At 42.3% G+C, this 24,743-nt stretch overlaps 1 protein-coding gene across 50 annotated transcripts in view; it reads right to left on the bottom strand.

Annotated features, from left to right (window-relative positions):
* Positions 1-24,743, bottom strand: part of TRDN (triadin) — a 1,056,665-nt gene that overhangs the window by 81,310 nt on the left and 950,612 nt on the right. For all 50 annotated transcript variants that reach the window (XM_077486957.1, XM_077486959.1, XM_077486986.1 and 47 more), the window contains one exon: positions 21,852-21,899. In XM_077486957.1, the coding sequence (XP_077343083.1) occupies positions 21,852-21,899 (48 nt within the window). The remainder of the gene's footprint in view (positions 1-21,851; positions 21,900-24,743) is intronic.

Genomic DNA, 24,743 nt, shown 5'->3' with positions numbered 1-24,743 from the left:
ACACGCATTTCCTTTTTTTAATATTGGTACGGGGTTCCCCTTAATATGCGTACAAGACCTAAAAGGGGCTGGTAATGGGCAGGGAGGGCTACCCATGCCATTTTTCTCAATGATTTTCAACCATATTGCAGGAACCAGATATAACATTAAAACCGCAAGCAGCTTTAAATGACGTTATTTCCGTTAAATGTCATTTTGTGCAGGGACTGTTCTAAACACGGGAAACACGTGGCACTTCACAGGCATACTACAGACACCCCCAGTCACCATATTTAAAGGAATATTTCACTTTTTTTTCCACTTTAATCGTAATTAAAATCAGTGCTCCCACCAAAACGGCCGTTTTTAAAACTTTTTTTTGCATTGACCCATGTCCCCTGGGGCAGGAGCCAGGTCCCCAAACCCTTTTTAGGACAGTATCTTGCATATTAGCCGTTAAAATGAGCACTTTTAATTTCGAACGTTCGAGTCCCATAAACTTCAATGGGGTTCTAACGTCGGTACGAATTTGGGGTCCGTTCGAAAGTTCTGGTGCGAACCGAACCGGGGGGTGTTCGGCTCATCCCTATTGTAGACTGTGAGCTGAGACCCCAGAGCACTTTCAGCTACACTGACAGTCCCCCCTGTGTCCACCTTCCTTCTCATGTGCACAGTTATACTTTTTTTAAGCTGAGTAAAATAAACATACCATATCTATCTGCATATAACACACGCCCCAAGTTTAGGAAGGGCATTTAAGGAAAAAAAACTTGCATTTTAAATGCCCATCAATGCAGCCTTATCAGTGTCCATCTGCAGCCGTGCCCATCATTGCAGCATGATCAGTGTCCATCTGCAGCCTTGCCCATCATTGCAGCATGATCAGTGTCCATCTGCAGCCTTGCCCATCATTGCAGCATAGCATGATCAGTGTCCATCTGTAGCCTTGCCCATTATTACAGCAGAGCATGATCAGTGTCCATCTGCAGCCTTGCCCATCATTTCATCATATCATGATCAGTGTCCATCTGCAGCCTTGCCCATCATTGCAGCATAGCATATCATGATCAGTGTCCATCTGCAGCCCATCATTGGAGCATGATTTGTGCCCATCTGCTTTAATTTGCCACTGTTTGCAGCTTGATTGGTGGCCAACTGCACATCAGTCTTTCCCCTGCCAAGGAAGGAGCGAGCACCGCCGAGATAGACAGCACCAGATGTCCTGTATACTCCCAGCCCGGCTCCTATGATGGACATCACACTGATCCAATGGCGCGAGGTGGAACTGGGCGTGACTGCCGTGCGCTGAGTGACTGTGCCCGCGGGACCCGCAGACTTGATTGTCGCGGGGATACCGTGATCGCATCCTCAAGAACGGGGAATTGCTGATGTAAACGGCATCTCCCCATTCTGCCTAATGACAGGATACTGATCATCTGCTCCCTGTCATCGGGAGCAGCGATCAGTGTCCACGGCACACAAGCCCATCCCCAAGTCAGTTATAAACACTCCCCTAGGACACACTTAACCCCTCCCTACCCCCTAGTGGTTAACCACTTCATTACCACTGACATTTTTACAGTAATCAATGCAATTTTAAAGCATTGATCGCTGTATTAATGCCAATGGTCCCAAAAATGTGTAAAAATTGTCCAATGTGTCTGTCAATTGTCAATGTGCCTAATTTGTAGACACTATAACTTTTGCTCAAATCAATCAATAAACGATTATTGTGTTTTTTTATTTACCAAAAATAGGTAAAAGTATACGTATCGGCCTAAACACCGCAGGGGTGATCAAATACCACCAAAAGAACGCTCTATTTGTGGGAAAAAAAGGACGCCAATTTTGTTTGGGAGCCACATCGCACAATCGCGCAATTGTCAGTTAAAGCAACGCAGTGCAGAATTGTAAAAAAATTGCTCTGGTCAGGAATTTTAAGGGGCCCCACAACAACAACAAAAAAGTGTGGGGTCCCCCTAAAAGATAAAGCTTTATAATCACTTTAAAGTTATTTTTCAGTGTTGTTTATTGATTTTATTAGTGACAAGCTGACTTTACAGCTGCCCAAATGACTTGTAATAGAAAGTCGACAGGCTGCAGAACAAATATAAACAGGTTCCAGGTGGCTTGTTTACAAGTGAGTGCTACTGCCAACGTTTGGCATATACAGTGACAGTAAGAGGGTTAAAAGTCAAGGGAGAGATGATTCTTGACAAAGATCATATGGATCTGAGGTTGGTCATCGCTTGTGTGCTCCAACCCCTGGGTTGAAACAAAGCTGGGGCATATATGACAGACTGATACTTTGTTACTGTATAAAGGTACAGATTAAGCATAGTTTAGCATAAAAGAGTCCCTGACCAGATGTGAGGCTGATTGGCAGATGGGTGCTGCCCCACAAAAGGTGGTCACTTAAGCTAGTCAGGGCTTCTCGTTCGCCAGCAGATAGCCATGCTGCAAGGGAAACATGAGGAAAGTGTTGGTTTTCACCTTAGTGATGAATCAGCTGATAAGTCCGTTGCCTGAAGGAAAAGATTCTGTTCATACTAAAGTGGATGGAGCTTCTGAAATAGCCAGGAGGCAATCTGTTAGGTTGTTTGACTAATGCTGAGAACTGCTGAAGTGCCAACTTTTCTGTAAAATAATTTTGTTTGTTCAATAAAATTGAGCAAAAATCCAGTGGTGTATTTAGCTTTTGTGCTGCCCTGGGCCTGACTAAACTTGTGCACCCGCTAATTTAAATACAACCCAGCCCTTCCTGTCAAAGTCACACCCTTTCCTGTTTAAGACCCGCCCTGTCATCTGTAAACCACACCCATTCCACTTTAGGCCCCACCTTTTCCTCTTAGAGCCCCACCTCTTCTTCTCTGTACAGCGGAGTTCGACCTATTTTTTAGTTTATTAAAAGTCAGCAGCTACGGGGGGGGCGTGGCTACCGAGCTACTGCATGGACGTGTAAGCAGTTAGCTCCGTGCTAGAGTTGGGAAAAACACAGTTTACAGGGGAGCAATCCAGCTCATCCTCGCATCGTCTGCCCGGGAGACATCCCTCACTCCTTCGCCATGGCCAAGAAGAGGAAGGGAACCTCACAACTGCAGAAACTCCAGCATTTTTTCCCGCAGAAGGACCGCGGCCTACTTAAAGATGGCGCCGGCGGCGCCTCGTCGCCCACATCCAGCGAATCTGCGGCATCAACGCCCAGCCCGGGCTCCCGAACGTCCACACGCCGCGAGCCTCTGGAGATCTCCACTCCGCTGTCCCGAAGCCCGGCGAAATCCAAACCCAGGCTATCAACGGACTCAACCGGCGACAAGGTGAGCGGAGACCATGACGGCCTAGACGACACCAGGGAGCTGGCTGAAACGCTCCAATCCTTCCCCACTACCAACCAGCCGGTGTCCGACACCATGCTGAAGGACATGTTAGTGTCCCTTCGCAGCTCCCTCCACACAGACCTGATGGACTGTATGGGGAGTTTCAGGTCCGACATAGGGGAACTAGGGGAGAGAGTGACCCACGTGGAGGAGAAAATGGGGGAATACGCAACTTCATACAACTCCCTAGTAGATGCCCATAATGATCAGGCCGATGAGGTGACTTGGCTCAGGTCAAAGGTTGCGGGCCTGGAAGACAGATCACGCCGCAACAACCTCAAAATTAGAGGGGTCCCTGAGGCAATTGCCTCGGGCAATTGCTGCAATATACTCAGGACATGATGAAATCCTTTCTGCCAGACGTAGCGGACTCAGACTTGGTGATCGATAGAATACACCGCATTCCCAAGCCATCGCATTTACCAGACAACATCCCTAGAGATGTTCTCATGCGGGTGCACTTTTACCACGTCAAGGAAAGTTTTATGTCTGCCTACCGCAAAAATAAGCAGCCACCTGAACGCTATGCAAACATTCAACTTTTTGCAGATTTGTCCCAATATACTATGCAGAAACGCAAGGCCTTGTTATCTATTACCAAAGCTCTGCGTACCCACGCCATCATCTACCGCTGGGGCTATCCAGCTAAATTGCATATAACCAAAGATGAGCAGGTAACTGTAGTAAACTCGCTGGAAGAGGGTCTAGCACTACTCCGCACTTGGGACATCCTCTCGGATCAATCTGCGACACGTACACCTCCCCCTCCTCCAATGGATGTCAATAACACCTGGCAAGTTGTCCCTAGGAAACATAAAGTTACCTCCTCCAAGAGAAACACCTGAATTCTCCCCTGTACAAATCTACTGAAGACATGTATACCCGACTCTCAAAGCATGCAAGCCACTAAGTGTTCACACACCCCATGGCGTACAGCGCAGTAATTCTGCCACGGGATCCCATGAGGAGCCCTTTTCTTTTAACTGAGCAAGTTATGACTCTAATCTCTTTTTCTTTTTTTTTCTGCGTTTATTTTGGTTTTGCTTCCCCCTTCCTCTTGTTTTTCTTATATCTTGCCCCATCCCCTTCCCCTTTCATTCCCAGGATGGACCCTGCTACATTATCCAGAGTTCCTGTATTGTTTTTGAAGATCACCTCTACCACTAGACATTGGACAAAACCCGTATGCTCTACTGAATCTAGGTATGTCAACTCTTATCTTTCCCTTGTGCTTCTTCAAAATGGTAAAGGTAGTCACCTTTAATGCCCATGGGCTCAATCACCCAGCTAAAAAAGAGCTGCTCTCTGGAAAGAAGCCAGTAAATTGAAGGCTGATGTCTTATGCGTACAGGAATCACATCTTACCCTGCAAGATCAACATAGACTCAAACATAGGAAATACCCCCATGTCTTTCAAGCCTCTCTGGCGCATAAACAAAAAGGCGTTGCTATCGCAATCAGTGGCTCGGTAACCTTTTCCCTCAAATCTCTTATTACAGACCCGGATGGGCGTTACGTCATTGTCATAGGAGAAATCAACAACAAGCTCTACACAATAGCCAGTCTTTACGCTCCCAACTCCCATCAGCTACGATTCTTAAAAAGACTGCTGAAGAAAATTGCTGAAATTAGACAAGGTGTTCTACTAATATGTGGAGATTTTAACATTACTACGGACTATACCATTGACACCACAACCAAATCCAAGAGACCTTTACCTACAATCCAATCCACTCTCCACTCCGAAGAACTTTATGACGTCTGGAGATGTCAGCACCCTGGAGAAAGGGACTTTTCGTTCCATTCGGCCAGACATAACACATATTCTCGCATAGACATGATTATTGTTGATAGAAATTTGTTAAGAGCAACATCCTCCTCCACCATCCACAATATCTCCTGTTCAGACCATGCACCGGTTTCAGTTGTGGTGGCGGAGAAGGACACCCCTATTGGGGACTTTGTGTGGAGAGCCAACTCAAGTCTGCTACGAGTACCCAGTTATGTGACTTCCCTGACAAATACATTACAGGAATTTTTTAGCATTAACACAGATTCTGTCTCCGACCCTATGACCCTGTGGTGTGCCCATAAGGCGTATATGAGAGGCATACTGCTACAACTTAGTTCTAAATTGAAAAAGCAGAGGTCTGCTAACTTAGATTCTCTGCTTCAAGAGATTAAAACCATTGAAGTCCAAAACAAGGTCACTCCTGGGGCTGCTCTGGCAGACAAGTTGACAAGTCTCCGTTACGAACTGAGGGGACTGCTTCTAGATACGCACGACAAATATATCAAAGCCTTAAAACTTAATCATTATGCTTATGGCAATAGAGCTGGAAAGATACTCGCTAACAAATTGAAGGAACACAAAGCCCGTACTAGAATCCCCTTTATTAGGAATACACCGGAGGGTGCTAAAATATCAGACCCCAGAGGTATAGCCGACTCCTTTGCCACGTACTACTCTTCTCTTTACAATATCGATAAAGACCCAACTTCATACCAACCATTAGAGGACGATATTCAGGCCTTTTTACAAAACCTAAATCTCCCGACTCTTTCCCACTCACAATTGACGACTCTTAACGCCCCAATCTCAGTAACAGAAATCCAAACAGCTATTCACAATTTACCCTTGGGCAAATCTCCTGGCCCCGACGGCCTTCCAAATGACTACTACAAAATATTTATGACAACCCTATCTCCCACATTACAAGATGTTTTTTCCAGAGCAATTTTGAATGCCTCCTTCCCTCCAGAAATGCTTAAAGCATACGTGGTTACTATCCCTAAGCCTGGTAAAACTCCAGATACCCCCCCGAATTTTCGCCCTATATCTCTCCTAAATACAGATATCAAACTATATGCCAAAATACTAGCCCTCAGACTCTTAGACATTCTCCCTTCACTGATTAGCCCCGATCAATCAGGCTTTACGACTGGTAGGCAACCTTCAGACGCAACCCGTAGAGTTATCAACTTAATCCAACATGCAAAATCCTGTCGGACGCCTTCTCTGCTCCTTTCTTTGGATGCGGAGAAGGCGTTCGACAGGATACACTGGGGGTACATGATACATGTCCTTAAAAAAATTTGGTTTTACTGGACCCATATTATCAGCTATTCTAGCCCTCTACTCGTCACCCTCCACCCAATTATATACCGCAAAAACACTCTCTCCCGGACTTTTAAAATTACAAATGGCACAAGACAAGGGTGTCCACTCTCACCTTCCATCTTTAATCTACTTATCGAACCCCTTGCAGAAAAAATTAGATCACACCCAGATATAATTGGCTTCACCTTTCATAACACTTCCCATAAGATTAATTTATTCGCCGATGATGTCATTTTATTTTTGAACTCTCCCACACAATCTCTTCCCTACGCCCATACCATTTTGCAAAACTTCAGTAGAATTTCATATTACAAAATAAATTTTTCCAAATCATTAATCCTTCCTATCAATGTCCCCCCGAACCTCCAAGCTACTTTACAGAGATTATTCCCTTACACCTGGAATGAAGACAGCATAACCTACTTGGGCCTCAAATTGGTTGCTTACCCAACTAGATTGGCTGATATAAATTATCACATGCTCTCCGACCATTTGCTTAAAGAAACTACTCGATTATCTAAAGTAGAGCTTACGTGGTCGGGGAGACTGGCATCTTTTAAGATGCTCATCCTACCACAAATCTTATATGTTTTTAGAACACTGCCATTGCCTCTTTCACCCACACACTTGAGAAAATTAGAATTCATACTGACCAAATATGTTTGGCAATCCAAAAGACCTAGATGTTCAAAAACTCAATTAGCGAAACACAGGAATACAGGGGGTGTGGGGTACCCAATCCTTCTAGACTATTACAGAGCATCAGTACTTGTCCAACTTAGAACGTGGCTTCGGGATACAGAGACCTCTCCGTGGGGTTCTATTGAACGAGCAATGGGCCCTACCAAAACATTATCGTCTATGCTCTTGCTAGACATGTGGAAACCATTCCCACTTAGGATGCTGCCTTTGACTATGCAAGCCTCTTTGCAGGCATGGAGGGCTCTCTGTAATACCCTTTCACCAGGGGATAATAAAATTGATATTCCCATACCCCTAGGAATCTTAGCAGACATTATTCCAAATGTGCCCCTTGGAAGATGGAGGTCCAAGGGGATCGAGACTGTTGCTGACTTATTTCACAATAACTCCTTGCAGTCCTTTGACGCTCTCCAAAAACAATACGGGCTCCAAACTCATGACACATATCCATATGGTCAAATCTCCCATTTTTTTGGGGTCTCTGCAATCCCACAAACTGTATGTCCACGAGACGGCGTGGAAATATCTTACTTCATCACAGACCCAAAAGAAGGGAATTTCCATATTCTACTTGCTCTTCCAACATAAGACGGTGTTTTCTAAAACATCACCTTATTTGAAATGGGAAAAAGAACTGGGGACCGTCTACACTAATCAGCAGTGGCAGTCCGCCTTTAAGACTTTGTATAAAGCAACTAAATGTATTAACCATTGGGAGCTTCACCAAAAAATCGTCCTGAGGTGGTATTTAACACCTTACCGCTTGAGCAAATTTTCTCATAATCACTCACAGCACTGTTGGAGGGGATGTGGTGAAATTGGTAACCTTATCCATATCCTTTGGTCTTGTAAGAATCTGAACAGCTTCTGGAACTCAGTGTTTCGATTGATCTCCTCAGTTACAGGGATGATCACCCGCCCTAACGTAAGCCTAGCTCTCCTAAATCTGGGCATCGAACTTTTCCCCCCAGATCTCCGCACTGTGGTTATTCATGTGCTTTTGGCCGCTAGATCGCTTATAACCAGACATTGGAGAAGTGATGTGGCGCCAAACATATCTGAATTATACCATATCATGCAGACTCACTCTGTGTATGAAATCCTCCTAGCCCAGAGGCGAGGATCGGGGGGGAAGGCCACACGTCTGTGGAAAATTTGGGTAGAACAGTTTCCTGCATAAATTTCCCGAACCAATCTAATGATGACTACTTATTATAATCTGGTATTCTCCCCACTTGGTATATTACATACTAGTGATATGTCCTTCTGCTGCACGTCCGAACAGGATAGAGGTCCATCCGACACCCTCCTATATAGTACCCTAATAGTCTTCCCCATCCCTTCTCTGTCTTATTTTCGCTTTTTACTTTCTTTCTTCTCTTTGTTTTCTTTCCTCCTTTTACATACGTTGGAATATCCACGCACCTAGGTGTAATTCGCTTTAACGTAATTTTGAAACAGATAAATATGACTTTATATCTGGATACTACCATTATTAATGTTAACACTGATTTAATTGTCTTACTACCTACTCGAGTGTTACACTGTTGTATACTTTTTTGATATAGCATTTTATAATGTGTGTACCATTTCTGTCCTTTGTTTACTAAAAATTCTCAATAAAAACTATTGTGAAAAAAAAAAAGTCAGCAGCTACAAAAAGCATAGCTGCTGACTTTTAATAAACTGACACTTACCTGCCCCACGGTCCAGTCATGTGGCTACCTGGAGGCTAGCTCCTCTCCTCCTCCACCTTCTTTATGACCGGGCGTGCACTGCACATGCATGAGTCGTGCTGTGCTCTCCTATTGGCCAGCCGATCTTCTGGTTCCTGAGTTGTGTCCCAGAAGATTTCTGGCAGGGAGGGCCACCTAGGGCGAGAAGAGGAGTCGCCTAGGTGGCAGAAGATAGGAAACAGGAAGTGGAAAAGGAAGTCCCATGAAAAAAAGGATACCCATTACCCCAAAAAAATTCCAAATGTGGCATGTCAGGAGGCGAGGAGTGCTTACAGTGGAAGTTTCACTTTTGGGTGGAACTCCACTTTAAATGTGGGTACCAAGGGCAGCCTCATCAGTGCCCATCAATGCAGCATCACCAGTGCCCATCAAAACAGCCTCACCAGTGCCCATCGATGCAGCCTCACCAGTTCCCCTTCGATACAGCCTCACCAATGCCCAGAAGCACAGCCTAATCGGTGCCCATCAATGCAGCCTAATCGGTGCTCATCAATGCAGCCTGATCAGTGCCCATCAATGTAGCTTCACCAATGCCCATCAAAGTAGCCTCACCAGTGCCCAGCAGTGCAGTCTCATCAGTGCACAGCAATGCAGCCTCATCAGTTCTCATCAATGCAGCATCATCAGGGACCATCAAAGCAGCCTCATCAGTGCCCAGCAGCACAGCCTCATCAGTGCTCATCAATGCAACTTCAACAGTGTCCATCAGCACAGCCTGATCAGTACCCATCAATGCAGCATGATCAGTGCCCATGAATTTAGCTTCACCAGTGCCCATCAATGCAGCCTCACCAGTGCCCATCAGTGCTGCCTTTGCAGTGGCCATCAATGCAACCTCACCAGAGCCCAACAGCGCAGCATCATCAGTGCTCATCAATGCATCATCACCAGTGTCCACCAATGCAGCCTCGCCAGTGCCCAGTAGTGCAGCCTCATCAGTGCCCATCAATGTAGCTTCACCACTGCCCAACAATGCAGCCTCATCAGTGCCCATCAATGCAGCCTCACCATTGCCCAGCAGTGCAGTCTCATCAGTGTCCATCAATGTATCTTCACAAGTGCCCATCAGAGCAGCCTCATCAGTACCCATTAATGCAGCCTGATCAGTGCACATCAATGCAGCCTCACAAGTGTCCATCAGTGCCGCCTTTGCAGTGCCCATCAATGCGACCTCACCAGTGCCCAACAGCGCAGCCTCATCGGTGCTCATCAATGCATCATCACCAGTGTCCATCAATGCAGCCTCACCAGTGCCCAGTAGTGCAGTCTCATCAGTGCCCATCAATGTAGCTTAACCAGTGCCCATCAATGGCATCAATGCAGCCTCAAGAGTGCCCATCAATGCAGATTCACCAGTGCCCAGCTGTGCAGTCTCATCAATGACCAGCAGTGCAGCCTCATCAGTGCCCATCAATGCAGCCTCATCAGTGCCCAGCAGGGCAGCCTCATCAGTGCCCATCAATGCAGCTTCAACAGTGCCCATCAGCACAGCCTGATCAGTACCCATCAATACAGCCTGATCAATGCCCATCAATGTAGCTTCACCAGTGCCCATCAATGCAGCCTCACCAGTACCCATCAGTGTAGACTCATCAGTACCCATTAACCACTTAACGACCGCTGCATGCCATTGTACGTCATCACAATGGCATGTACAGGCACAAGCACGTACATGTACGTGCTTGCCTTCCAGCGGGTGGGGGGTCCGATCGGACCCCCTCCCGCTGGATGCGGCGGTCCGTTTCGCTTCAGGAGCGATCCGAGATGAGGGGATGGCCATTGGTTTCTGGCCATCCCCTCTCGATCGCTCCTGGCGAATGAGAAGCTTCCTCCCACTGTGTATTGTATACACAGGCAGGGAGGAAGTGATGTCATTCTCCTCGGGGCGGTCTTTTTGACCGGACTACGAGGAGAAGACTAAAAGTAAGTGCACCAAACACTACACTGACACTAACACACAGGCACACAACCCCCCCCCGATCACCCCCCGATCGCCCCCCGACCCCCCTCCACCCCAGTCACAGTGTCACTGATTGCAGTGATCATTTATTTACTGATCACTGCATTCAGTGTCAGTTGTAAAAGTAAAAAGTGTCAGGGCAGTTAGTGTTAGGTCCAGGGTAGCCCCCTACCACCCCCCAATAAAGATTTAACCCCCTGATTGCCCTTAGAGTTAACCCTTTCACCCCCTTTTGCCAGTGTCACTAAGCGATCGTTTTTCTGATCGCTGCATTAGTGTCACTGGTGCCGCTAAGTAGCTAGTTATTTTTTTAGGTTCACCGCCAGGTTTTTATAGCACTAGGTCCCCCGATATACTACCCAATAATGGTTTTAACCCCCTGATTGCCCCTAGTTAACCCTTTCACCCCCTTTTGCCAGTGTCACTAAGCAATCATTTTTCTGATCGCTGCATTAGTGTCGCTAGGTAGCTAGTTATTTTTTTAGGTTCACCGCCAGGTTTTTATAGCGCTAGGTACCCCGATATACTACCCAATAATGGTTTTAACCCCCTGATTGCCCCTAGTTAACCCTTTCACCCCCTTTTGTCAGTGTCACTAAGCGATTATTTTTCTGATCGCTGCATTAGTGTCGCTAGTGTCACTAGGTAGCTAGTTATTTTTTTAGCTTCACCGCCAGGTTTTTATAGCGCTAGGTACCCCGATATACTACCCAATAATGGTTTTAATCCCCTGATTGCCCCTAGTTAACCCTTTCACCCCCTTTTGCCAGTGTCACTAGGCGATCATTTTTCTGATCGCTGCATTAGTGTCACTAGTGTCGCTAGGTAGCTAGTTATTTTTTTAGGTTCACCGCTAGGTTTTCATAGCGCTAGGTACAAAAAGGTTTCTAAAGGTTTAACCCCCTGATCACCCGGCGGGTGATATCAATTAGGTTTTAGGGTCAGGGTCTGAGTCACCCCAGGCAGCGCTAGGCTAGTGCCAGTACCGCTAACACCCACGAGCAAAGCATACACCTCCCGTAGTGGTATAGAATCTGAACAGATCCATATCTGATCTGATCAGATCTATACTATCGTCCCCAGCAGTTTAGGGTTCCAAAAAAACGCATTGTTAGCGGGATCAGCCCAGATACCTACTAGCACCTGCGTTTTGCCCCTCCACCCAGCCCACCCAAGTGCAGTATCGATCGATCGATCGCTGTCACTTACAAAACACTAAACACATAACTGCAGCGTTCGCAGAGTCAGGCCTGATCCCTGTGATCGCTAACAGTTTTTTTGGTAGCGTTTTATATTTAAATCCGGAAGGCAGTGCTTGGTTTTTGGGGGTCCCGTACATGGCAAGGCTCCCAAAAAGTCCCCCACATGTGGTATCCCCGTACTCGGGAGAAGCAGCAGAATTTATTTTGGGGTGTAATTTGACTTATGCCCATAGCATGTGTGAGCAATATATCATTTAGTGACAACTTTGTGCAAAAAAAAAAAAATTGTAATATTCCTGCAACTTGTGGCAAAATATAAAATATTTCATGGACTCAACATGCCTCTCAGTAAATAGCTTGGGGTGTCTACTTTCCAAAATGGGGTCATTTGGGGGGGTTTTGTGTTATTTTGGCATTTTATGGCCTTCAAAACTGTGATAGGTAGTGAGGAGTGAAATCAAAAATTTGCACCCTTAGAAATCCTGAAGGCAGTGATTGGATTTCGGGGTGCCGTACGCGGCTAGACTCCCAAAAAGTCCCACATATGTGGTATCCCCGTACTCAGGAGAAGCAGCAGAATATATTTTGGGGTGCAATTCCACATATAACTATGGCATGTGTGAGCAATATATCATTTAGTGACAACTTTTTGTAAACTTTTTTTTTTTGTGTCATTATTCAATCACTTGGGACAAAAAAAAAAATATTCAGTGGGCTCAACATGCCCCTCAGCAATTTCCTTGGGGTGTCTACTTTCCAAAATGGAGTCATTTGGGGGGGGGGGGTTTGTACTGCCCTGCCATTTTAGCACCTCAAGAAATGAGATAGGCAGTCAAATTAAAAGCTGTGTAAATTCCAGAAAATGTACTCTAGTTTGTAGACGCTATAACTTTTGCGCAAACCAATAAATATACGCTTATTGAAATTTTTTTTACTAAAGACATGTGGCTGAATACATTTTGCCCTAAATGTATGACTAAAATTGAGTTTATTTGATTTTTCTTATAACAAAAGTAGTAGAAAATATCTTTTTTTCTCGAAATTTCGGTCTTTTTCCATTTATATCGCAAAAAATAAAAATCGCAGAGGCAATCAAATACCATCAAAAGAAAGCTCTATTTGTGGGAAGAAAAGGACGCAAATTTCGTTTGGGTACAACATTGCATGACCGCGCAATTACCAGTTAAAGCAGTGCAGTGCAAAATTGTAAAAAGACCTCTGGTCCTTAGGCTGAAAATTGGTCCGGGGCTAAAGTGGTTAATGCAGCCTGATTAGCCAACATCAATGCAGCCTTACCAGTGCCCATAAATACAGCTTCACCAGTACCCATCAGGGCAGCCTCATCAGTACCCAATAAGGGTCTCCAATTGCATTCTAATCATACCAAATTATGTGAGTAGACTGCAGTCCCTCTTTAAGCACTCATTCACATCCGCATCAGTGTAAACATTGGCTAAATGTAGTCAGCAGGATGGGTAATAAAATCAAGACTGGTCTATGATCAAAAAGTACACTTTTCTTCATATGCCAGCATTAGCCATACACATATAATTATTGGTGTATAACACTGACTTTTTCACAATGAAAATCGGGTGCAAATAGCGAGTGCGTGTTATATGCCAATATTTCACTTTTAGCTGCCTCGGAGGGGACAGGGAGGGGGGGCGGCTGTTCTTTCTATCATAGGAGATTCTCACTGTATGTAATTTGTCGGTGCTTGTCCTGCTCCCCTCCCTGCCCCCTCTAGGCTGCAGATAGGCATCGATCAGGCTGCACTAATGGCAATAGTTAGGCTGCTGCATTGAAGGCAATGATGAGGCTGTTGCATTAATGGCAATGGCGAGGTTACTGCATTGATGGCAGCGGTGAGGCTGCTGCACCGATGGCAATGGTGAGGCTGCTGCATTGATGGCAATGGTGAAGCTGCATTGATGTGGACTGATGAGGCTGCATTGATGGCACTGGTGATGCTGCAGATGGGCACTGACCCTTATTTTGCTTCAAAGTTCCTTATTTAAAATATTTTTTTCCTGAAACTTCCCTCTTAAAATGAATGTGCCTGTCATATGCCTGTGTGTGTTATACGCCAATAAATAGGTACATACTAGCAGACACTTAAGTGTTAAATGCTATTTATTCCAGAAGCAACAGCTTGCAGATATTGAGCTGTAAAGAGTTAACCTCATTTGTAAGCAGCAGTGTTCTTTACATGTGTCCATTTATGCAGACAAGAAAAACACAGTCATTTCCTAGCACTGAGGAGACAGAGGTTTAATTAATCAGAGAGTTGTTCCTATTTCAGATAATGGAGATAGAAGAAACAAAGTGAAAGCCGGAGCACAGAGAATCCAGGTGTGAGGTTTGTAATAGAAGATAGTGAGGGGGGGGGGGGATCGGTATCTTAGTTACTCTCACCCCCTCCGGGATATTCAGAATGTAGCTGCCAGCTGAAGCCACAATCCGACCAGCCCTGGAGGCTCCATATCCTGGAGTCACAACACATGGCTGACCAGTTCTCTCTCTCTCTCTGCTCTCCTGTCTATGTGGAGGGGAGGGGTGAACTGTCACCACACGCACTGTCTTATGAGAGACGCTGCAGCCAGCAACCTCGGCAGTGAATGCACTGACTCGAGGGGGTTTTTGCGGGGGACAGCCCCCCGCAAAATGTTGCCCCAGGCCAAAATACAGCACAGCAAGAAGCCCTAAAATGCAAGTTGGAAAAAAGAATGAGTCCTTGAGCCTCTATATATGAAGCCAAAGCCTTACTAATTATATATAAACATATGTATACATAGTTTGAGGGTGCATGGTATTACCAGGAGATGGAAATGATCCCTGCATGCAGCGTGGTGTGTTCCCAATAGGTCTCCAACAATAAACAAAAGAGGGGGTTGCAGCACTGAGAGCATTGTTTATTGCTCATAGAAAAATAACAATGTATGCCAATGTTTCATCAAGCTAGCATTCAATAACTTAACAATGGACATCTTAAGCTGTAGACTGGAAATAACATCAGATTATTGAGCATTATATACAAAGTAATTATTAGCCATAGAGAAATGCAACTAACAAAGAACTAACAACAGGTGAAATATAATGATTCCCAATCAGAGTACAGATGAATATCTCCTACTCTAAGGGAGATCTGAAACACAAAGACATAGAATGACATATGTACAGTGATTATTCTTAAATAAACAAATAAGGATCAAGGTTATGTTTTAACCCTTGTGGTGAAAGACTATTCCATTCATATATCCAATGTGTTTCTCTGTGTTTAAGTACATTTACATGCTCACCACATCTTTTACTGTAAGGGTTAAATCATGACCTTAATTTTTGTTTCTTTATGAATAATCATTGTGCATATTTTATGTTTGGGTTATAGTCAGGTTTTTAGGGATGCCTGACATATTGCTGTAGATTATTATTTGTATATGGTCAAAAAACAACAGTTTAATTTATAGCACCCTCTAACTCTCTCTCATTTCTCTCTCTCTCTGACAGTTTGTGGCTTATGACTGTTTTGGGTATGCTCTATGTTGTGCAATTACCATGCTGTATGTCCTATGTTTGAAGCAACTAAGAATTACTATTTATATTGTTACTAACTAACGTATTTGACTTTTATTGTATAGTGTGATCTCTTCATGACAATTGCCCCTGACGAAGGGACGTATTCTGTCCTGAAACGCGTCTGAACATCTGGACCTCACATGGGAACTCATCACCAATACCATCAATATTTTTATTGGTTTGATATGTATGATTGTTGTATTGTACAATTTTGAATAAATTATATATATATATATATATATATATATATATATATATATATATATATATATATGTTTTTACTATTATCTTGTTGCCATTAAAGTCCCATTGATTATGGGGGTGTCTCCTTTATTTACTTGTAGTAGGGATGTTGGCAGCGTACTTCGGTTTAGTTGGATATCCATCCTTTATGTCCAGTAACTGCAAACAGAGCCTCACCCAGAGGACTCAGCCATAGAAATCCACAGCAAGAGGTTTTGCAGCACAAAGTATAGCTTGTTTAAAGTTCAACAGAATAATTATACATTGCCAAATGGCACATGCTTTCCTGAGTTTTAATTTAAATCTACACTTTATGTATATTACACAGATAACTTTTTAGTTCCGTCTTACACAAGGTTAAAATAGTTTACTAGACACTGACCTAAAACTTCTTTGGTACCCACTGATTTTAGTCTTGCAAAGTCTCCATCTGACTAGTTTTCCAGAATTCAAAAGAATATTTTTCATTACTGTAAAGTCTGAGTTCACTCCATTAAAAACTTAAGTACCTGCAAATTGGTGCGTCAAAGCAACCAGCAACATATATGCCATGTAGCTGCCTGTGAGCTCAAGTTACTGTGCTGCCTTCTCTGTTGTGTTTACTGTTTCAGTAAGTTGCTGGATGTAGTTATTAAAGTGAACATTTGAAAGAAAAACCTTTCTAAAGCAGCACTTAATGTAAATACCAGGTGCCGCCCAATGCCTGCATACAGCCTCCGATCTTCTATTGGCTATTTCACCCAAAATCAGATAAAACTGTGATGCAGTTATCACTCATGCTAGCTCACCACGCCCCACTTATGTTCCTTAATCCTTCCAAAATTATATTTTATTAACAACATTCAGTCTAAAAATGAATTTGGAGGTAGCGATTGCAACAGGGAAGATAGAAAGTAAAAATTTCACATTTGGCCTGAAGATTGCTACATAATGAATAATAACATCATAGATGCAAAGTAGATGTCACTTAATGATGTTTTTTTGGTATGTTTTGATGTTTAAGTATTAGGACAAAATATACTGTAGGGGGCATCCAAACCATCTGTCAATAAACCAAATGGTCAAACGCACTCACAGTTTAACCAGCCTTAAAAAAAAAAAATACAAGCACCAATACCAGTATATATCAGCTTGTACCCATGATGGTCTTATTCTTTACTATTGTGATGACCTTCAGACAAAATGTTAAGTTGATCATTCAGCCTAACTCTAGTCAATATCTTTAAGATGGAACTCTCCTGTTATCTTGAGCCTGCAAAAAACTGCTAATTTTATTTTTTGCAGATAAGCACCATGAATACTCTGATATTATTTGTATGTTCTTGAAAAAAAAAAGCAAAGCTCTCCTATGTCTCCTGGGGGTCACAAGAGTGCACTCCTGTGGCCAATATTCAGCCGACAGCACACTAAAGCCCTCTGTCGGCTGATGTCACTCAGCCAGTCCAGGCTCTGAAGAGATCCCAACTTTATTGTCATGATCCACCTAGATGCCTGGTTAGCTGGCAGCTGGCTCAACCTCTCAGCAAACCTGAGCCAGCTGCCCCATTCCGTGCATAGCCCAGAGCTCCAGTGAACACTGATGAGGCAGAGCAGAAAGACTGACAGTCACCAGCTCTCTGCTCATTGAAGCCCGAGAACTGAGCGATCAGTGGTCTTCGATCACTCAGTTCTCAGTCTAGATGAGGCAGGGGGCAGATGCAGCATCTGATCGATGCTGCAGCTACTTAGGTGAGTTTGAATGTTTTTTCTAATCCAGAACTTCTCTTTTAAAGAGAATTAAAGCTTGCCAACAGAATGTATCTGCATGCTACTTTTGGCACTGCAATATCACAACACATTACATACTACATACTAACCAAAACGGAATTTGCACTGCTGAGTGAACTAGCGACTACAATGTTTACACATGCACACTCACTTGTTAACTATCTACTAGTTATCACATTCTGGCATCAAATATTACTTGAGGACATATCTTCATTATCTCTAACTTGGCGTTGTCCTAACATAATCTGTAAACAACATCATAAACTGTAACCTGCCAACTAATTTTTGGCATTTAATCCTTGGAACAATTAACTGAAAATAAATAGTGAAATATAAAATTAATGCAGTAATTATAGCACCAACAAAGTAAAATCCAAAGAGAACATTATTTTAAAGGAATCCTCCTGTCTCAGTTCTTCATAACAATACACTCGATGTGTCATTTGACAAGGCTAGAAATACAGAATACAATTATTAAGATATATTACATAAATAAATATAGTGTTTACAGATAACCTATATTTGGACATGTTGTAAATCCCTTATAGAACAACAACATCTACAGAATGTTTACCTTACAATAAAACATTATTCTCAAAAGATTCAAATGAAAGGAACAGCTATATGAAGATGCACTGGTATTGACAAAAGGTAAGAATAATAATGTTTTCCTTTGCATTTATATATAAGATCAAAAGGTTCAGTGTAGCGCTTAGAAAGACATTTCGGACATTTGGTTTGTGCTGTGAGGACCGCCTTATCAATTTCCGGTAATTTACTTGATTTCACTCCCTATATAGAGGCTAGCACTTTACGCCATGGCCACGCCCCTGATGATGCACAATGGTGACGAAATGTTGGGTGACTGAGGGACCAGGTACGTGCTAGGAGTGAATTGAGGAGTGGTTTCTGCCTTGTCGGTAGGAAGCGCTGGACGCTTTTTTTTCTATATGCCTATATTGTATTAAACAAATGTGAGTTTATATTTATTGGGTTTTATGGAATAACATTTTCTCGATTCTCATGATATCTGCAAAATGAGAAAATCTCTTGTTTTTACACATGATCATCATGCTATTGATTTGGAGTACACCTGTGCAAATAAGGTTGGGCTGAGATCTATATGCGTATTACTTGGTGAGGTTTCCGGACGAGAGAACTTCTGTTGGATTGGTGAATCAGTCTAAGGAGAGGGCAGAACCTGGGACTTGACCATACGTGGTTTTTGCTTTCTGTGTACAGTTCATATACTGATGGTAAAAGGCAGTGTGATTAGGTGCTGGTGATGGTCTCCTTCTTCTATCTCTTCGAAGAGCACAGATGGACTTTTTTGATTATAAAGACATTTCTTTAAGGCACTATATATGAACTTTTGTTTGTATTTATTTTTACTTTCTAAGCGCTACACTGAACCTTTTGAATATTTTTTATTGTATTCAACAATATTGTGTCAGCAGCTATTATCTATATTTCCAGCTCTATAGCGCAACAAGTTTTTTATTTTTTATTTATATATAAGTGGTGCAAGTCTTTTCACTGGCTACAACCTTATGAAAAAAGGGGTAAGCTTATCAAGCACATAACAGATCACTGTGAAGCAAACCCTTGGGTTTTTTATAAAAATGGCTAATATTTCTAATTTGCTGAGATATCATATAGATCAAGTACAGAGACTGCCATAATAATATGTCTGTCCTAGACTATTGAAAAGCAAGTGAACACAGTAACTGCTACAGAAAAGAGTATATTTTGAACTGAATGTGAAACTACTTTTCTTGGATTAAAGGGTTTAAAACTTCCTTTTTTAGAAGATTCATATTCCAAGGTTTAAGGTTTTCCAAGAATGGAGGGAAATCTACAATCCTTAAAAATGCACTGTACTTTAATAAATTTTATCACAGGGCTGGGCTACAGTAAACATTGCTTTGTTTACATACAATCTGTTTGCAGTCTGCATTGTCATCCATACATGGATCAAAATTTGGCCAGTTCAGCAGGTACCAAATTTTGATCCATGTATGGCCACAGTGGTTATGCAGAAGTCAATCCATCAATCCAGTTTTGTACAATTAGCCTCTCAAGTTTTTCCCAAATGATTAGTGCCACCAGCTGAAGCTGGCAACACTAATCATTGTGTTATGTCTGCAAGGATGGCTCCCCACCGGCAGAACACAATGGTGCTGTGGGAGGGATTCCCCCATCAACACTGACTGTGTTGATGGTGAAATCAAGCAATTTTCTTTCTGTCCACCCATGGTAGAAAAAAAATGCATGATCTATGGCCTGCTTTAGAGAGCTGCTTGTCTTCAGAAGAAAAAGCATGAAGATATCTACTTATCTGAATTTAGTCCTCATTACCATGAGCCATAAATTGCTTTAATATAGCCCATCATCATGTAATAAATAAAGAAATAGATCATTCAGTCATAGATGAAGGCTGCATACATCTAGCTTAGCCCACCTAACTCACTGCCCCATGTGATTACAGCCAGCCAGTTGTAGAATAGTTTTACTTGCTGCCCAATGTTTCTCTAAGTTATATTTCTGATTTACCTCAACTTTTACTTTGTGTGTTTCTCTCTAATGTGCACTGCAGTTTTGTGTGTCCTGGCACTAAAGACAATGATAAAAATTCACTTTTCAAAAAATACCCAATCATGTACAAGAAAATTAAAAAGAAAAACAGAAACATACTGTATTTGGATGATTGAAGTCTGCATAGCTTCCCCACATTCACTGAGCTAAGTGAAAACTCAATTTTCAAAGTGAAGATTCTTTTGCACAGCAAAAACACCCTTTCCTTTAATAAAACAGCCATATTGACATACACAGTTATGTGGAGTGGGTAAGACCTCTTTTTCTGCTGAAGACTGGCTCAATTTAATCAAGATGCAGGGTTGGTTTTACAGCTTGCGATAACAGCTCCTAAAGCACTGGGAATGAAGTTACTGTATATTTGCAAGGCTGTTTGGTTTCTCTGCATATATTCATTGGGCAAAATATTTTGTATTATTTAACAGAAACATCTTGTATTTTTGTGATGCTAAAATATTCTCTCTCTAATTCATCATTGTATATAACATTTGCATACTTATCTGTATAATATAACCCTTTCATTGATGGGCTATATTGGCAGTTGCCATTGTCACACTGTAATCTAATTCGGTGGAATTTGATAGGCTTATGTTTTTTGTAACCATAAGGTTACTATGAGTGTAGCAGGAAAAAAAATCTAGGTCAAAGAGATTTTAAGGCTGGCCACAGATTTTGCAATTTTCTTTACTTCAGCCACGGGTTGAAGGAAAGAAAATTTTTGATACCTCAAGGTGTTCTATTGTATTCTGAAACAGGAGATTTCCCCACTGTCAGAATGCAACGATCACTGCTGGCGGCTTTAGCTGCCAGCAATGATTGCACAAAAAACCCCAATAGGCTTTTTGTACTGAAGCCAATCAATAAATCAACTTCCGTATAACCAGCCTGGCCATAGATGGATCGAAATTCAGCAGGTTCAGCAGGAACTGGTGGGATTTTGATACATCTATGGCCACTTTAGGTACAGAGGCTTATTTGGAAAAAATATATTTTGTGACAATTAGGTGACCTTAACCAAATAAACTGATTAATTCCCATGGCCTCCCTCTTGCTGTTCCCTACCTAGTAGGGTATCTAAGAACTCTGGGACCTGGCTCCCTCTAGCCACAAGCTACACATAGCTTCCCTCATCTGAGGCTTTAACACAGTGGCAACTAGTCTGTGTCTTACATCATACAGATCTTAGCCCAGAGGCATCAATGAAGCGAGGTGAACAGAGAGAGCCTGGAAAGAAGCTAACTAGATTAATAGGATTGGATTTACTTTAATATTCTGGTACACTAGAACCACAGCAAATAATTTGTTTTCACTTGGACCATTAAAAGAAGTTGTAACAATGAAATATGATTTGTTTGCTATGGATTACAAGGTTTTAAACATTGTTCTTGATAATGTAATTAGGTACAGGAGGAAGAATATGAAAATACTTTAAAGCAAACAATTAATAAAACAAAATACAGTCAATTGATATGATTATATATTCCTTTGTGTTATATCTGACAAGCAGATGCACTATTTCATGTCTGCGCAATGGCATTATGGCCTTATATTTTAAGTATATACCAGTCACATAAAATTCTATTGGTTACTTACAAGCTTTTTCTTCACGTGCTATTTCCTCAGCCATCAGAACATCTCGCTCTAAAAATAAAAACAATGAAGAATCTGTTTTTAAAATCTAACGAACACATTTTCTTTAAAGCAAAAAATAAAGATGCCACTGCTTACTTAATGGAGCAACTCTCCCATTTCAATTCCATGAGAATAAATGCTGTTTACCCTGTGCTCTTGCTGGGTCACGTACAATGAATGGAGTTTGTAGCTTTCATGAAAAGCAGGCCCATGGCAAGGAAAAAACTGTTTAAAAGAAAAGGCTGTGCAGTGTTGGGCAGAGTCACACAGTGGACATATCAGGAGCTGGACTGCATGTTATTACCATGGAGGGTTCATTTAGGAAAACTTTGAATAAGGCCAGCCATACGTGGATCGAGATTTGGCCAGTTCAACAGGGACTGGACACATTTTGATCCATATATAGGCAGGAAGGTTGCACAGAAGTCTATCTACTAATTGACTTATGTACAACTGCTCTGCCAGATTTTCCCCATTTAATCAGTGCTGCAGGTTATAGCCTGCAACACTGATCAGTGCATTCTGATGGCAGGAAAGTCTCCCCATGGTCAGAACACAATAGCTCAGTGGGGAGGATTCCCCCATCCACATCAAGTGTAATGATTTGGGTATCAAGTCCGTTTTTTTTTTTTCATTTAACCCACTGGTTGAAGGAAAAAAAAACTGTATTGTTCATGGGCTGCTTTACAGTTGTCCTTTAAGTTGTTTCTTTGGCTGTTCAAACATTAACCAAACAAGGTATTTATCCCAACTATTGAATCAGCACACAACAGTAATACAAACAAGATAAAACCAACAATAAAGTTAAGCTTGCCATAGACAGTTCCAATCTTGGCCAGTTCAGAAGCATCAGCTAAGATTCGAACCATGTATAGGTAGACTGCTTGTACCCAAGTTGGTACAATCAATTTGGCTACAACCAGCATGTTGGATTTTTGATGTGATTATTGCCATGGCCTATAACTGCTAGCAATAATCACTGTGTGTTCGCTTGGCAGGGACCGGATTTACGTCATAGGACCTAAAAAAGGACAGATGTCTATCAAGTTGAAACTCTTAGTACTTTTGCATCTATGATCCAGAGGCAAAACAAAACCCACTGTGGAACTGTTGTTTATCTTATTGATTTTTATAATGAGTACATATGGCAATTAAGAGATTTATCACCTTTCCTCACTGCAGTTGTTTAATTAAATTTTGTTTAAAAAAAATGAAAAAATCTCCACGAAATTATGTTGAGTAATATTAAAAGCTGTAAAGCTAAACCCTAATTTAAGATGTAAGCATGAAAAGAGTCCTGGAACAAGAGTGCTGGAACAATTTCCTTACAGTAAGTATTTTAGAATAAGTTCCTTTATTTAGCAGGCAAACTTGGTTCATGATGGTACACACTATTTATGATGTATTTACTATATTTTATCTGTACATAATCTGTAAGCCAAGAAAAAAAGCTTTGCATAAAGCTTTCAAGTTTGACCTGATACTTTTTAATTAAGTTACAATTCATGCAGCACAGATGATGACTTTGAAATAGGAAAATGTATTCATTTAATGAACTAATTCATTTACTGTGCATACACAGATGAGGAAACAGAGTGCTCAAGGCTACAAACTTGACTAGCCCATTAATATTTGTTTATTTTTCTTCTTGTGGTACTAGGAATGTAGGATTTAACCTTGCCATGGCTGAATAAACTGAGCATGCCCACTGCATATATTGTGCTGATTAAGTATATCCACAGCCAAAACATTTTTGGAGAGAGTAGAGAAGGGCTAAAATACCTATCAGCTAATTATTGCTGTTTGTGTCCCTGTTTGAGGACTTCATCTTATATATTTGAGGATAGAAATGGCAGCTCTAAAATGTTCAATTTAGCATCAAAACAGGAAGTGAGGGATATCTTCTAGTCTTATTCATTATCTTAACTAGCGACAAATATATCACTGAATCAATAGGCTCAGAGCAATATGTAAATATTGCTCTTCTTCATAAAGGGGAATACAGGTGTGAGAGATAAATAAATTAAAAAACAAGATTTTTCTTACACATAATATAGTCTCATCTTATTAGCTAACCTAAGTGAACATTTGTTTTGTTGAATAAACATTAAAGTGATACTAAACCTAAAAATGTTTTTTACCTTAATGTATTGCTTGCATTCAGGTAAAAAAAACATTTGCAGTTTCCCTGTGACCCCCCCTTTCCCTGTGTGAAGGGGAAAAGAGAGGAGAAGAGATCAGGGCTGTGCACGGCTGCATCTATTCTCCCCTTTCTTCCTCTTCACACAGCATTCAAGCAGCAGCAGGTGTCAATAAAATGTAGTGAAGAGGAAGTGGGGGGGGGCTAAGTCCCGCATTGTAAGTCTATAAAGCATAGCTTCATAGACACACAAGTAGAGAGCGAGCATGCACTGTGTGTCCACATAGCAAACGACTTACTATGGGGGCACACAAAGAAGAGGAGGAGCCAAGATCGCCACCGGTGACCCAGGAAAAGGAGAATCGGGCCGCACTGTGCAATAACACTGCACAAAAATGGTGAGTATAAAATGTTTGTTATTTTAACCACTTCCCGACCGGTGCACACCGATGTACGTCAGCAGATTGGCACGGGCAGGCATACTGGAGTACAGGTACGTCCATTTCTATATGCCGCCCTGCCATCGTGTGCGTGTCGGTCCGGTCACGGGTCTGGCGGACTCGATCGCCTTGGGGATACCCGCGATCGTCTCATGGGGCAGCTGAACGGGGAGATGCTGTTGTAAACAGCATCTCCCTGTTCTGTCTAGCAACAAGTGACACTGATCTCTACTCCATGTGATTGGAGCAGAGATCAGTGTTCACTAACACAAA

The sequence above is a fragment of the Lithobates pipiens genome, unplaced genomic scaffold, assembly GCF_037356315.1.
Source record: "Lithobates pipiens isolate NorthernLeopardFrog02 unplaced genomic scaffold, aLitPip1_a1.2 Scaffold_18, whole genome shotgun sequence".
Lineage (NCBI taxonomy): Eukaryota > Metazoa > Chordata > Amphibia > Anura > Ranidae > Lithobates > Lithobates pipiens.
This window is presented reverse-complemented; position numbering and strand designations above follow the sequence as displayed.